The sequence below is a fragment of the Osmerus eperlanus genome, chromosome 13, assembly GCF_963692335.1.
Source record: "Osmerus eperlanus chromosome 13, fOsmEpe2.1, whole genome shotgun sequence".
Classification (NCBI taxonomy): domain Eukaryota; kingdom Metazoa; phylum Chordata; class Actinopteri; order Osmeriformes; family Osmeridae; genus Osmerus; species Osmerus eperlanus.
Genome location: NC_085030.1, coordinates 8,980,478 through 8,995,945, shown reverse-complemented (window position 1 = coordinate 8,995,945; position 15,468 = coordinate 8,980,478). Strand labels below are relative to the sequence as shown.

At 40.7% G+C, this 15,468-nt stretch overlaps 2 protein-coding genes across 2 annotated transcripts; both read left to right on the top strand.

Annotated features, from left to right (window-relative positions):
* The first annotated feature begins 5,920 nt into the window (after window positions 1–5,920).
* On the top strand, window positions 5,921–8,615 carry cdx4 (caudal type homeobox 4). The gene is made up of 3 exons (XM_062476648.1): window positions 5,921–6,405; window positions 8,045–8,190; window positions 8,312–8,615. The coding sequence occupies exons 1-3, from the start codon at window positions 5,970–5,972 to the stop codon at window positions 8,543–8,545; spliced, it is 816 nt and encodes a 271-aa protein (XP_062332632.1). The 5' UTR covers window positions 5,921–5,969; the 3' UTR covers window positions 8,546–8,615.
* Window positions 8,616–9,506: 891 nt separating this feature from the next.
* Window positions 9,507–14,433, top strand: chic1 (cysteine-rich hydrophobic domain 1). The gene is made up of 6 exons (XM_062476694.1): window positions 9,507–9,667; window positions 10,291–10,345; window positions 11,396–11,551; window positions 11,958–12,014; window positions 12,537–12,596; window positions 12,985–14,433. The coding sequence occupies exons 1-6, from the start codon at window positions 9,525–9,527 to the stop codon at window positions 13,033–13,035; spliced, it is 522 nt and encodes a 173-aa protein (XP_062332678.1). The 5' UTR covers window positions 9,507–9,524; the 3' UTR covers window positions 13,036–14,433.
* The last annotated feature ends 1,035 nt before the right edge of the window (window positions 14,434–15,468 follow it).

Here is a 15,468-nt window from a genome sequence, read left to right as displayed (position 1 = left end):
ACTGCTTTGCCCAGTAATTGTTTATCATTTCAGTCTTCTTGCTGTCAAGACGTTAAGCTTGAAACCAGGACAGCTGTGGTGGCACCTCAGTTCAATATAAAACATCATGTGTGTACGGCAACATATCAAATGTTAAATGCATGTAGGGCAAGCTTAAATGGCTACATACTTTTTGTGCAAGTTACTATGCAATATGATCACCTAGCCCAAACCCAGTTTTAGGTCAAGATAAAAATGTGCCCTGTGTGGCTTGGAATGCGGAGATGAGTCATCAGCATATGCCCCTCCTCCTGTTCCTCGGACACTGAGAGAGACACGCTTCCTGAGCGGGACACGGTGTCGGCAGCCTGTCTGTCACCAGGACAATGCCCCCTCCTGGCAGGACAGGAAGCGGTTCTTCATCATCCTGCTGGCGACCGGGGGAGCCATCCAGTGGGGCTTCCTATGGGGCCGCCATTCCCCTGGTTACTGGCAGGAGTTTGTGTTCCCTCTGGGGGCCCACCACAGGACAGGTTGGGCTCTCAGCTGTCTCCGCTCATCACCCTCACTGTGAGACTCACTATGTTTACAGTAAAGGTGAGGCGGGTGATAGCCATTTCGAAAACAATCTCTTTCCTTCAATAGGACCCACGGAATGAGTTATTGAAATCTCAAGACAAGTCCGATGTAAGCTGATTCCGGAAGATGGGATGTAAACAAACAAGGGAAGGATGTTTGAGAGGGACGACGGGGTGTTAGGGAAGAGGGGGCCAAAGGACTATCATTTGTTGCAGTCTCAAACAAAACAAGCTTGCGTGTCTGCACACACCTATCCTAGGACGTTTCCATGCAGACACAAACAGGAACACCACCCTATACTACAGACATAGTACTCCAGCTATAGTACTCCAATAGTGCTTCACTGCACAACCATACTGAGTTTCAATAATATTATGGTAAACGGTAAACGGACTGCATTTACATTGCGCTTTTCTACCTTAGCGGTTTTTGCAAGCGGCAAGTGCTTTTCATTTTTTGTCTCTCATTCACCCATTCACACACTCACACACCTATGGTGGGGGTTTTGTGGTTATGTGGGTGAGAATGCTGTATAGACAATGACTTCAAAACACTCTCTATTTGCAACTCATGTCCTTACAATCACACAATAATCCAGAAAGCATAGTTTTAATAAACACCAGGGCTTTAATAAAAGGGTGAAAAACATAAATGATCAGATGGGTCATGAAGTGTTGTCCAGTATTCAGACCTGAACATGTGAGGGAGAAAAAACATTATGTCTAGAGTGTGGGGATGATCCAGATTGCAACATGAGTTACAACGTATGTAAACCAATGGTGTTTGATAGAAACAAACCTGTGAGAAAACATCCTGTTTGCATCTACTTAAAGCCCCCACATGCCTTAACAATTGTATTTCTGAAAACGGCCCCCTCCCCATCCTCAGTCCCACTTCAATACAGCCCCTTCCCAAAGCAAACAGCCCCCTGCAGCACTATATTCCATTAATCACCATAACAGAGGCATTACATTGAGGGCTTGTTGAAACCATGCCAGAACAAGTTCCCTCAATCAGAGGGGGAAAATACAGCTTGAAATGCTATCAGGCACTGATTTGAGGCTGCCCAACACACAATCACTTCCTGCGTACACAGAGGTTCCCCCGTCCTCGCAGTGGTACAACACTGTTCCCAGTCCGCTCCCCAAAAGGTACTCATATTGTGGGTGCTCCACATCCGTGCCTGTCCAGAACCATATCCAGAACAATAGGCCGGATGCTCTCCCTTCTGACGAGCTAAGCTCACCCCACCTTGGAGTAGTGAGGAAGTATCATAGACCACGGGCCAACAAGTACCGCTAAATAAAGATTCAGTCCAAACAAGGACTGCTCGGAACTCCACCGGTCGACAGTTGGGGCATCAAGGGTGAGAAAGCAGTTCAAACACCCGCAGGTGTTGGTGCAGTGCTATAAGTGCATGAAGGTTTTAGCAGTTACGGCTCCTAAACTGCACTCAGGCATGAGTCTGTTTGGGATTTTCTAAAGTGTTTCAAGGCATGCTGTCTGATCTGAACCACTCATTTCAAAATAACTTTAATAACAGCATTGTCTTGATACAAAGACCTCCCTTTGTTGTCTAACAGAACAGAGAACAGGGGTTACAGAATCATACTTGAATAATCTATGGTGACCAAATCCCCACAAAAGATGGAACTCAGAATGAGCATTTGCACAGATCATTTTAGTCATTCAGCAGACGCTCTTATCCAGAGGGATCACACAACAAGATCACACAACAAGATCTGATGACCGCTATCCCGCTTTCTGTGTCATCAGTGGGTTGGTGGTAAAGTTGCGTCTGTCCAGGGAGGCCCACCTGCACAGTGGAAAGCCATGTTTTTGGGTTGCATGGGTGTTCTGTGGGGCTGGCAGAAGTCCTCAGCAGCAACATTCCCAGCCAGAAGGCCCTGTAGGCATGGCTTAGTACAGAGGCCAGCCACAAACACATGCTTGTGCTCATAAATAACCTAGCTCTCCTCAGAACTGATAATAGCATTGAGGTCTGCTAAATTTTTCCCATGATCCAATCTGATGTCTGATGCCTCGCTTTGTTTTCTCTCTTTCCAATGCGCTCTGATCTGCCACATTAGTAAACAATAGGGCAACATGGGTGAGTTGGTTTCACTAGGTTTTTCCTTTGAAAAAGACAATAGATAAATATGCATACTCTATGGGGCGCATGGCTAACATACTTTTTTCTGATTAATAGATCCTATCTGGGAAGACCAATCATCTATTTTGAGTAGAATATTTAGTCTACAGTTGCTCAAATGTAAGCAATGTCCTTGGATCAAATCAGCTTGGGAGATAAGACTGTTTTTGGTTAGTCCAGTACACAAATGGAGGGTGGCAGGAGGGAAAACAGGGTATGAATAGAGTAAAAACTGGAAAATTTCTATGAGTTTCATGTTTCCTTGAATTGCATGTTTGTCAGATGCAAATGAAGACTGACAGATTATACATTGTTTCCAGCATGTCTGTTTTTCACAATTCCTCAGAAAATCAAAATCAAACCCCATGTCATCTCTTTAATGCACAACACATGAACAGGGACAACACAAAATAAAGTAAGGTCTTTGCTTGTATTTATTTTAAGGGTGATGGAAATGAGTCTTGAAATGATTTTACAGAAGTATGCTTGCAGCACAGTACTCTGTGCTCCAATGCAGTCACATCCAGCACAGTCTCTGTTGAGCCAATCTATCCCCCAATGTGGGTATTGTGAAAAACAAAGCTACCAGATGGATTGCTGTTTCAAGTGCGTTGGAAAGAGAGAGAGAAAGGGAGACAGACAGACAGAGAGATAGAGTGCAAGAATGTTCTCTGACACAGATGTCTTTACATTGAAACGTCACGTTCACCGTTTCTTGCATACATTTCCTCCGATTCCTTCTCAGAGGGGTTTCCCAAAGCCCCCAAAAATTGCCTGGTGATATCACACTGCGTGAGGGAAAATGTCCCTCAACAATCTAACAAACACCCCTTCCTGTTATCCCCTTAAGAAAATGATGATCCAAACACATTAACCTGGCCTGGTCTTCAGTAGAGCATCCTGTTTTAATTTGAGGCTCTGTGTGAAGGGGTCACATCTGAACAAAAAACTGCAGAGGTCCAGAACCAGACCTTATGGCCATGTGGGTTATCTCTAAAAATACCACCACAGGGTCCCGTTTCACCGGCTCTCCTGCAGTGAGGGGTTTGAAGTCCAGTTCAACAACATCTCTTTACATTACGCAACCACCAGAAATCTTTACTCACCCCTAGCTACTGTCTCTGATGTACAAGACAACACCATGTGTGTTGACCCAAGGGCAGATATGCTTAGCCTTAAATGGGAATTTGGGACACTGTTAAGACAAGGGTTATTTCCCTATATCTTGAGACAGTTGAGAGGGCTGACTCTTCTACCACCAGAGGGAAGTGTTTTCCCGTTCTGCAACCAGCAGACTGAGTGAGACTGGGTGTGGGATCAACTGTCCATGAACCCTAACCATTGAGACAGCAATGTTGGCAGATCCAAGACCAACATCAAGGATGACTCAAACAGCTGCTATCAGCCTAGCAGCCTACACATACACACACAAATGCACAATTTAAGTACAAAAAATGTCACTGACTTTACTTTCATGACACATGATTCTGCTTGATGTCGACACAAGTTCAGTAGACGGTGTAGATTCCACTCATCAGAGAAGCCTCTCATTTACTGGTAGAGGCTGCCCCCTTGAGGAGAGTTCACAGCAGCAGCGGTTCCACAAAATATTTTCATTCACCTTGTTTGACGAATGTAAACTTTTGTGCATCTTTCCACAAGGGGCAGTAACTGGTAAATAATCAACCTCACACTATAAAATCCAAGACCTTTTTACTAACCTTTTTAATACCAAACTCTGCCAACAGGGGAGGACATGAAGGACATGGTACAGTAAAGAGAAAACTTTTTCGCTTTTATACTCATTACGACACCTGTTACTGAGTGACTAGACTATAAGTCTTACTGCTGTCAAAACGTGCAGTGGGCTTAGAACTTATTATTTTCACTTTCATAGATATAAAAGGCTATTACTTTCATTTAGTTCAAATAAAAGGCGAACATGAGTCCAGAAGGATAACTTGTTGATAAGACTACTGTCTTTCAGTTTGTTCGACTTCTACTATGCAGTTGCATTGCTGGTAAACGTAATTTGTTTTTGAGACACTTTCCCATTTTTTTATGATTTAAATAGGCTACCATATATTTATGATCAGTAGCCTAACACTGTAACATAACAAAGGAAATACCGTTTTAAATAAACTATCAAAACTGTTAAAGTATACATTCCCTGTCGTTGCCTTGATAAGATCTAATGCTTGAGTCGATTGTTTAGTGAGTATTCTGATTCATACAGGCCCATTATTAAAATAAGGAAACTAAACCTGCAAGATGCCCCAGACATGAGGTGACAAGCACGTTGGGAGACCACATTGTCATGGGGTGAGTGTTGTATGTAATAGGTTCCTTTCAACCGGAATTAGCTGTGAAGTGCGACCAGAAAGTGTTAAGGTGCGATTTACAAGGAATGTGAGAAGTTTGCCTGGCTACAGGACTAGTCGTCTCATAGTTTGTACCTCTTTTGCAAGTGAATATCTTTTAACACGATCGGGTTTTAAAGGCGTCAGATGTGGTTGGAGAATCGAGAGGTTAAGTTCCCACGAACAGATTTAGAATATTAACTGCTAAGGAGACCTGACTGGGTTTGTGTATCTGGCGTAAAAAAGGCCTCCATGTTCAAAGCGTTTAATGCAATTGACACAAATCATACAAAAATAATTAGAATTCCACTTTTTAAATCACCATTAAACTAATCAACCAATAGCCTAGTAATAACAATGTATAAGGTTGTTCGACGATATATGTAAATCTGAAGCATAGGCTATATAGTAAACACTGAGAAAATAAACCTTTAAGTTTGCACACAATTAATTACAATACACTCGTATTTGGAGTGTTGCACATGCAGTCCATATAGGCAGCCGGCAGGTGCAGGTCATAGTTTCCAATATGTATTCAATTCTTGCATTTAACTGGCAGTTTATATCACTGAGGTGACATGAGGTGACGCGCAGTACAGGCGCTAGGGGACTGTTGGGCTGGAAACATGAATGCTGAGTCGTCATTTGGATGCAAATCTTCAAGACTTGAGGAGTAGTCTGACGTCAGGGGGACCTTAGTATAGACCAACTTTACCACCAGCACTACCTTGTCAATAGAGACACATCATGTGAGACATCAGGGCAGGAACTACCTTGCATTTCATTTTGGGAACACCATTGGACTACACGAGCAAACTACCATAAGGATTGTTTTACTGTAACAGACCTAGTTGCAGGGCAACTATGTCGCCTTGAAAGTTACTTTTGTCCTTCAAATAATGTATGTGGGATACTTTTTGGATAAAGAAAGCAATATGTATCACCAAGGACCTGTAAGACGATCCAGCATTAATATCCCTCCACAGAACTTTGTTTCTACTCAACAATACTCAGATTTTACTGGATATCATCATGTACCAAACATGGATACGCACGCACAGTCTTCGGGAGCTTGGGGAGCTCCATATGGCGCACCGAGGGAGGACTGGGGAGCGTATGGTCTTGGGCCACCTAATGCTATTCCTACGCCTATGAACAACTCCTCTCCGGGACAAGTTTCTTATTGCTCTCCCGATTACAATCAGATGCACGCTCCGGGGTCAGCAGTATTACAACCACCACCTGAAAATATTTCCGTTGCTCAATTGTCGCCCGATAGAGAAAGGCGCAATTCATACCAGTGGATGAGCAAAACTGTGCAATCATCTTCCACTGGTGAGTAGATCACAAGTAACTTTTTGGGAACATAATGTTGGTTTTATTTGTGCAACAAGATCAATATCTGTCCATATTTTCTTCCCAATATTTTAGAATATGGGGTTGGGGTTATTATGTAGAATATACTATGGGTTGGGGTTTGTTCTGTAGAATGGCTTGGTTCATTTTCATTGAGAGCTTCAATATCGCTTTGACATCTTGCCTAACACGGCTGTCGAAAGTATAGTCCTATCCATAAGGTCACATCAGATATTAGTTTCAAGTGTCAACATAAATAAACTTCCAACGTCAGTCCAGAGATTGCACATTTGGCAAGTTAGGCTGTATGGGAAAGTGAATGTCAAAGATGTGTAAATCATTATTAATTATTGCTGCCTTCGGAGAGAAACACAGAGGCTTTTATTTACGTTATATTAAAAACTTTTATTTAACTATTTAGGCCTACTGTATGTAGGCTAGCCTAAAAAGGAAACGAAGGTGTCAGGAATTGGCGCCAGTCGCATTTGTAATGTAAATTACTTTACTCTTGTAAACTAGATGTGAGGTCTACTTTTTCCTGCTACATTGTTTCAGGTTTTGAGGGTTATCAGTCATATTCAGGCGGCGACCCCTTTCAACACCTCCTTTTACTTTGATGTGCACCCAAGTGTCTTCCTTGCGTTCCCATTCTTCAAGAGCTATATTTCCAGAAAGGGTGACGTTTTTCACAGCAAATGTATTTAATTTAATCGTTTAGTTAGGCTGTTTTTTTTTCGGACAAAATATAGGCGTTTTTAAGGAAAAAAGACGAAGGAATAGTTTGCTATTTGTTTGCCTGTATATACCTAGTTAATTTAAGCCATTTAGAAAGTTCTGTCATCTTTAATTTGAATTTAGGACAAGTATCTGAAGTAAACGTCCTATGAAAATATATATATTTGACTTTGGAGAGGCCTACATTGCGGCTACAAATATATATGCTTTCCTACGAGGTTATTGGATAAAGGCAAAAAATACTGAAAACCAACAAGGGGAAAATGATGTGGCCCTGCAAACGTGACACATTTGTTTTTAAAGTTCAAAACTAAAGATTCCTTAGTGCTAAGTTTTATCGCGGTGTTTATCTCTGATTAGTCAACAGTAGAAACCTGATCCAAGCAAGAGAAATGTCTTAGATAATATCGCCTTGTATTTCTTTTGTGTGTCGTGTATTGCCTCTTAACACTTCAATCGAGTTTGGGCAATATCTCTAAGTCTCTTTGTTCTGCAGTTTGTTCAGAAAGTGACATCAAAAGAAGATCTGAGTAACAATTTGCATATAATAACAGTCAAAACATTTTTGTAAGATTATGTCAGTCCTTATGACTGTAAAGATACTTTCAAAGATAAAGGCCTAAGTTAGGTTACATTGTAAGAAATTGCCTAATAGGCCTATATGCCTACTTATTATTGCTGATAAAATCAGTTTTCTTATTGGCAATTACTATACCCACACACTACAATAATAATAAAACCAAATGTAGGCCTATACGGTAAATTCAAATATAATAGTTTTCCTGGATCAGTTTTATAGGCCTATATGGTCTTGCACGGATTATCATTTTTGAGAGCCAATTTCTGCAGTCCGATTCATTTAATTGTGTTCATTTTATTTCAGGCAAAACTAGAACGAAGGAAAAATACAGAGTGGTTTACACTGACCACCAGAGACTGGAGCTGGAAAAGGAGTTCCATTTCAACAGATACATAACAATCAGGCGGAAGTCAGAACTTGCTGTCAACCTTGGCCTCTCGGAACGACAGGTTGGCGAGAAAACGAATAATACACATTTAGGTCTATCATATGAAGACTAGGCAAATTTGACTTGAAATGTGACACATGGAACGATATACTCATATTTTATAATTTGCCCTACATTTACAGGTGAAGATCTGGTTTCAAAACCGTCGAGCGAAGGAGAGGAAATTAATAAAAAAGAAAATGGGCCAGTGTGACGGAAGCGGAGGATCAGTGCACAGTGACCCAGGTTCAGTGAGTCCTCTGCCAGTGCCGGGATCACTCAGTCCATCGGATATTCACGGCACTCTTTACCCGCCCCCCGGGATGAACACCTTACCATCTATCAGGAACGTACAACAAGTTACTGTCACCCAGTAAATTCGTTTTTGAACCATCCAACATAACTGAGCACTCCGACAAGCTGAAAGGACAGTTCTACCAAACTTGGAATCCCTACAAGCATCATTCAGATGTCCTGATCACATGTTGTGGATTACGAGATGTCCAGTAACAAAATGATTTATAATAAGAAATGCTGGAGGCTCTTGAGATATTGTTTTTTTATAGAATAGTTTAATAATGGAATAAACATACAAAAATCAACGTATGGTTCAGAAATGTAAATTCTTAAATTGTTTGTTTGTGTCTCAGCTTTTAAGGTATACATATTCCTTTCTGTAGCCTATGTGATAAAGTGTATTTGTTTGTAAATAAAATTAGAAAATCAGGTACATTTTATTTGAAGTTTAACTGGAAAGAAATTGAGCTATTTCACCTGCTTTTGAGACAAAGTACTTTGACCTGTCGGAATAGGAATATTTGCTGCAATTTTAATGCAAAGCACACCTCTTAAACTTAATCAAAACAGGGAAAAGTGAACCGTGATTTTAATTATGTAAATTGAACGTTTGTTTGATGAAACGTCCAAAATGTAAATAAAATGTGTTTTTGCAAATAATTTACCATTCCCCTCTTTTTATTAAGCTGACGTTTACAAAGTAAAAAATAAAGTTATGTCATCCGAGTTGCATGTTGCATGACGTACAGATCTTTGTCGACAACACAAGCCAAATTATAATAATCATGTAGTCTACCTCAAAACCTTGCCTGGAGTGTTACCTAATGCTCTAAAACAGAGTCAGTGCATCAGTTAGAGATGGTTGATCTTCAATAGACGTGGAAGCCTTATTAACATTCATACACCTTTATTTTACACCCGAAGTTTAAGCCTGTCTTAACGCTTTCGTCGTTTGATGAGCAATACATTTTTCTTATGTAATAACCGGACCCTGCATCCTAAAATTGAAAGGGCTGAGGAAACTGGGTAACTAAAGCTCAGCTGTCATCAGGAGACGTCATGAGCGTCTTACTACCCAACATGGCGGACTTTGACACCATTTATGAGTTAGACGAAGAAGATGAGCGTATAGTGAGTGAAGAACACCTGACCAGATATTGCCCTGAACCTGTGATTATGCGTGGGGCCGGGCACATCACAGTGTAAGCAAATACATGCTATTGTTTGCCTTGCCGTCAGAATCTGTTTTGTTGTCCACCTTGTGCCTCATTAGCATGTTAGCATGCTAACCAAAACATTGCGTGTAGCTGCCTCACCCACTACCAGAAGTGTAAATAAAACTATGGTCTGGCACCGTGCTGACTACCTAGCAGTCAGGAGTCACTATGGAGTCAGAGGAATACATTTTCAAATATAAGCTTCGAAGGACGAAAACGTTATTTACGTTCGAGATCCTTACCAAAGTGGGTAGCATAGCACTCCCAGCGTTAGCTTCTGTAATCTGTCGACTTGTCCTGGACTACCCTACCTTTCCAGACAACTATTTGTTGCCGTCTAGTAAATACTACATACAATTTATTTGTGGCATCTGCTAGAAAGGATCCAAATGTCCTAAACATTTCAAACTGCCAATCAATGTTCCTGGACATTGCTATTGTGTACTCAAGTACATAGGTTTCAACACACATTAATAAGTATACTACATAATTGTACTGTTGGAGAACACACGTCCTCAGCACACTAAACACATTGCTCAGTTGTGCAACACTACACAGTGTCTTAGTAAATAAAAAGTCTGTCTAAGATTTGTCTTTTGTTTTTACAGGTTTGGATTGAGCAACAAATTTGATAATGAGTTTCCCTCTGTTCTTACAGGAAAGGTACAGCTACATATTTCTTACTCCGCACATCACATTAAACAATGTATTGTGCTGTATTTTCTGTAAGATTGCGACCAGTTTGTGAATCAGGCACCAAAGTCTGTATGTATGCTGTATTGTTCTTCTCGGCCCCTGCTCTTTCAAGGATCTCTCGGAAGGTTTTAGATGTGATGCTGATGCATTTCAACTAACACACCACACTGCCTCCAAATATACCTTCAATGTGTTGAGACAGAGGGCTGTCAATGAGTAAACCGTCTATGGAGCTTGGTTGGCAGGGACTCCAGTGTTAGGGAGGACACAGCTCCAGGTGATAAAATAATGAAATAAAAGACTATGCCATGCACAAGAATGGAGAGCTTCCTGGGTCGGACACTGCAACACAAAAAGGCTGTAGGGGCAAGAGCAGGCCGAGGGAAGTGCTGGCAATAAAAAGTACCTCCAGTATTGTGACCCGGGGTGACATGTGATGAATGAGGTCACGATTATGATGATTGAAGGGTGCAGATCAGACCCTGCTGGGCTTTATTCTAAGGTCTTTTGCTGTTTGTGAAGAGACCTTTGCATCCTGTCATAAAAGATTACGACCCCAGTTTTATGGCGTACAGACCCGGAGAGGAATGAGCATCCATTCATGTTGTTTGGACGGCACTGCCACAGGCGGTGAGCTTATCTCTCCCTTTAGTCCCTCCTAGCCCTGAATAGTCTAGAGCTCAGTTAGCAAGTTACAGGCGTACCATTGAAAGATTTCATCTCATCTCTGTAGAACATCTGTAAATATCTACCTATTGTTTTTTCTAAGCGCTTTGATCTTCCAGCACAAGTATCACTTAAGCAATTAGAGAAATATTTTCACTCCGGTCAATATACAGGTGGACTCCTTGTTTGCCTTTGTTTCATGCTTCAAAAGAAAAGTGTTTTCTGTTGAAATCATTTTTCAATTTAAAATTTGTTGGTATTACATTAAAAGTAAACAGAAGTAAAAACCTTTGGGAAATCAGTCACTTTTTCACGTTATATTTTCACGTGTCCGTTTGCTGTGTTTCTCAGGTTGCCCCAGAAGAATTCAAGACAAGCATCAGCAGAATTAACGCTTGCTTGAAGAAGAACCTGCCTGTCAATGTGAAGTGGCTTTTATGTGGCTGCCTGTGCTGCTGCTGTACAGTGGGCTGCAGTCTGTGGCCCGTCATCTGCCTCAACAAGAGAGTAAGTCCCAGCCCTCCTGTGAAGTAACTGTGTACTGCACAGGCCCACTCTCTCCTCACATCAGCCCTAATTACTTAAGGGTTGTTATAGCAATCCAACCGTATTGGTCTTACAAGCGCAGAGGGCAATAACGGGCAGTGTGCAATTAGTGGTTCTGTGTAAAAATGATACATGGTACTACAAGACCTGTCCAGCTACAAGGAGAGATATTTAAAGGTGCTGATTCTACCCCAGGTCACTAACAACAAAGTGCACATTACAAGCTGGTAAAAAAACAGAGTTCAGTCCATAAATGTTCATTTGTTGTAATAATGCTGTGGTTGTTTTGTTGTCAATTGCAACGGTAGGTGTGAAGTAAAAGGAATTGATTGCGAACATTTTCATTTTGTTTGATCTCTTCCCACAGACAAGAAGATCAATTCAAAAGCTCTTAGAATGGGAAAATAATCGGTTATATCACAAGGTAAAACGACTCTACAACGCATATTAGAAGGTATCATTCATTTTCCATGTGCAAACGTATTAAAGTGGAAGAGAATGGCTTTGTGTTGCAAAACAATTGTTAACTCATTATCTAAACTTTAACCATAACATGTTCTCATTTCCCTCTAAGCTATTTCTGTCTGATCCTGTGATCTAGTGCACAGAGGTTAAGCAGACCAAAAGGTCAGCAGTAAAAGACATGTTAATTTGGTTTTGTCTTGGAGGGAGTGCAGACTGACAGCTAGTAGCTGTGCAAAAGCATAAAGGAAGCTCTTCAGGGTGTCTGGGCAGAGGAGGTTAGATACAGTCTGGCCAGTGCCTGACCCCAGACAGACATGGTTTAAAGCCTTTCCTAAATTCTACTCACACTCTAGGGAAGATCTCAAGCCAGATTTGCTAACCAGACAGTGTGTGTCTGTTTGTTGTGTGTGTGTGTGTGTGTGTGTGTGTGCGCATGTTTGCAAATGTGTGATGTGTTTAACCAGTCCTTATCTTCTTTTAGCTCGGCCTGCATTGGAAACTCAGCAAAAGGAAATGTGAAAGTAGTAACATGATGGAATACGTAAGTTAAAAGTCAAACGGTTATCTTTAATGCCAGTTTGTTTGGTGAAGAAGAAACCCAGCATGAATGCACTGTACTTTAGGGAAACATGAATGCACTGTACTTTAGGGAAACATGAATGCACTGTACTTTAGAGAAACATGAATGCACTGTACTTTAGGGAAACATGAATGCACTGTACTTTAGGGAAACATGAATGCACTGTACTTTAGAGAAACATGAATGCACTGTACTTTAGGGAAACATGAATGCACTGTACTTTAGGGAAACATGAATGCACTGTACTTTAGGGAAACATGAATGCACTGTACTTTAGGGAAACATGATTGCTGTATTCTGCAACATTCAACAATTGAACATGAAATCATTTCTATCTTTTCCGTTGCAGGTAATTCTTATAGAATTCTTACCAAAATATCCAATATTTCGACCAGACTGAGAAGGTTGCTGGAAGTATGGCCCTAGACTCCTATCCTTAGTGCCTTGTACATATGTTGGAATAAGGGTCTGCACTGGGGTCACTTAATGATGACCCGATACATCTCCTATTACCTTGTACAGTTGATTTTGCAACACTGTCAGAGCAGTGTTAGAGCAGATTTAGAGCAGATTTTGCACATTTCCTGACAAAGTAGAAATGCTCCCTTTGTTGCACTCAAATATGTTTTTGTTACAAATGACAAATAAGTGATTTGAAAAAAAATTATACTGTTGAAAAGTGCATTTACCCCAAAGAGTCATACGCCTCCCACATCCATTGTATGTTATTCCCTTGCAAAGAACTGGGCATCTGCTTGAGCATACTTGCCTTAAATGAAACAATGAACTTTTCTACGTATAACCTGGGGAGAATAGCAGTGGATACGCTCAGCTGGTTAAAATGCTCTCCTCTATACAATTACACTTTCTTTGCAAGTGGATGGGATGGTGGAATTTGCCTAACCTACCATATATAGGTCACCTCTGTTTTTTTTCTTATCACTTTATATATAATATAAAAAACTTTGTACAGCGGAACTAGAAAAGAGTAAAGTGTATATACCATGTTAGGATATAAACTGTACAGTGGTATGCCATTGTTTACATAGATCTTTAATTTGTTTTTCGCCAAGACATTGCTGTACCTTAGTATTAATTATGAAAGATGTCTGTACCTTTATAGTTTCTATGGACCTTTTTACCTACCATAGTAAGCCATATATAACTTACAATGTTATGGAATACTAGAGTTAGAACTGATAATTGCACTTGAGCTCAACAAAATATCAGGATATCAGAAGTAGTACTTGTTACTGAGGTTTTGAACACACTAGTGGTGCATGGAATGGTTTTGGCCAACAAAGGGGGACATGCTCAAACAGTGTCAGACAGTCTGAGGCCTCCTGGAGGGACTGGGGGGAAGCAGTCTCCCCTTCATGTTGATTTTCATAATGTTGTCTTTTTGTTCAATTTTATCGTTTTTTTTTTTTTTTACTCCTTTATCATGTTCAGACCATCATAAAGCCTACACTATGGAACATTGAGGGGATTTTGTTTGTTAAACCCATTTTGTTAAACGTTAGCTTTGTGTTACTGGAGTCTAGTTGAGAGATTGCTGCATTAGAGTGCCTCTGGAACCGAAGGTGAAACAGAAGTGCAGATGTACATCTGCCATGAGCAGACTCAGAGCTTCCCAGTGTTGGCCCTATTACATTTCCCTGTAAATGTTTGTCATGTAACAACTCAATCCCAGTGGAAAGCAGAAATAAATTGACAATTTAGAATTTTGCTCAAATGTTATCTTTCGTTTTGGTATTGAGTGTAATTTGATTCATGATAAAACATGCCTAAACCCAAACAGATCATCTTTATTGACCTCACTACCAATGTGCTAAGCCTGCCTACTGCTTTACTATTGAAACCTATTTGTCATGTTTAACAAAACTGATTTTTCTCCAGGTCTTTTTTTTTTATCCGAGGTCTTAAATTTAATTTAGTCAGGTCTAAAAAAGGTTTTACCCTCGTTCATTTCCAGAAATGCTGGCTGCAGAAAGTTATTAAAAAGTAGCACAAAAGTATTGAGTCGTAGCCTACAAAGCGGAGCTCTAGAGTCCAGGGTTTGAATTACGGGGGGGGCTTTGGGGGGGGTTGACCCCCCAATTAAGACTTGGACCCCCCCAAAAGAGGTCAAAACAACAGGTCGGGGGGGTAGATACATAAAAATATATACTTTTTAATATTACTTTACGCCTTGGAGAAGAAGCTGACCCCCCGATTATCATTGTATAATTTGCACTCTGTTTCTAACCAAACTAAACTAAAGAGAATCTTCCTGAGATTAACAAGCGTTTGTTGGAGAGGAGATGATATTTATGAAACCATGTGAAGTTGAAGTCCCACATCTCACATGACCACAATGTAACTTTTAAGTTAAAATAAACAATTTAAAATTTGGATTTGAACCCAGGCTGTTGCAGTACTGCACCAGCATGTCTGAAAGAGCAGGCACACTAAGCCCAGTGAGCTAACAGGAGCCCTGCTTTCTTCTGGTTTTCTGACACCCCAACTCTGCAGGTTGTTACAACTAGATAGTTTAATGTCAAATTTAAATGTTGAGTGGAGATTACGATCCCTGATAGCTCAGGGGTTAAGGATGTGTCCCCTTCTATATACTTGGAAATAACATATATACTACTTAACTGATATCAGTTAAATGAATTATCAATTGGTTTGAGCGAGATTTGAACCAGGGATACCGTGTTTGGCAGTAGACTCGATGCTACACATGCTTACCCACTGAGCAACAGAGGTTTCCTGCAAAGTAACTTTTTACAAGACGGTGTAATTGCCCTTTTGACACCAATAAATGCCAAAGGACAACTACGTTTTGTTT

Bases quoted from the DNA above. Each gene is read 5' to 3' on its own strand.
- cdx4 (XM_062476648.1), top strand. From the start codon at position 5,970: ATGTATGTGGGATACTTTTTGGATAAAGAAAGCAATATGTATCACCAA. The intron at 6,406-8,044 runs GTGAGTAGATCA...ATTTTATTTCAG, and splicing joins TGTGCAATCATCTTCCACTG to GCAAAACTAGAACGAAGGAA. The intron at 8,191-8,311 runs GTTGGCGAGAAA...CTACATTTACAG, and splicing joins TTGGCCTCTCGGAACGACAG to GTGAAGATCTGGTTTCAAAA.
- chic1 (XM_062476694.1), top strand. From the start codon at position 9,525: ATGAGCGTCTTACTACCCAACATGGCGGACTTTGACACCATTTATGAG. The intron at 10,346-11,395 runs GTACAGCTACAT...TGTGTTTCTCAG, and splicing joins CCTCTGTTCTTACAGGAAAG to GTTGCCCCAGAAGAATTCAA. The intron at 11,552-11,957 runs GTAAGTCCCAGC...CTCTTCCCACAG, and splicing joins TCATCTGCCTCAACAAGAGA to ACAAGAAGATCAATTCAAAA.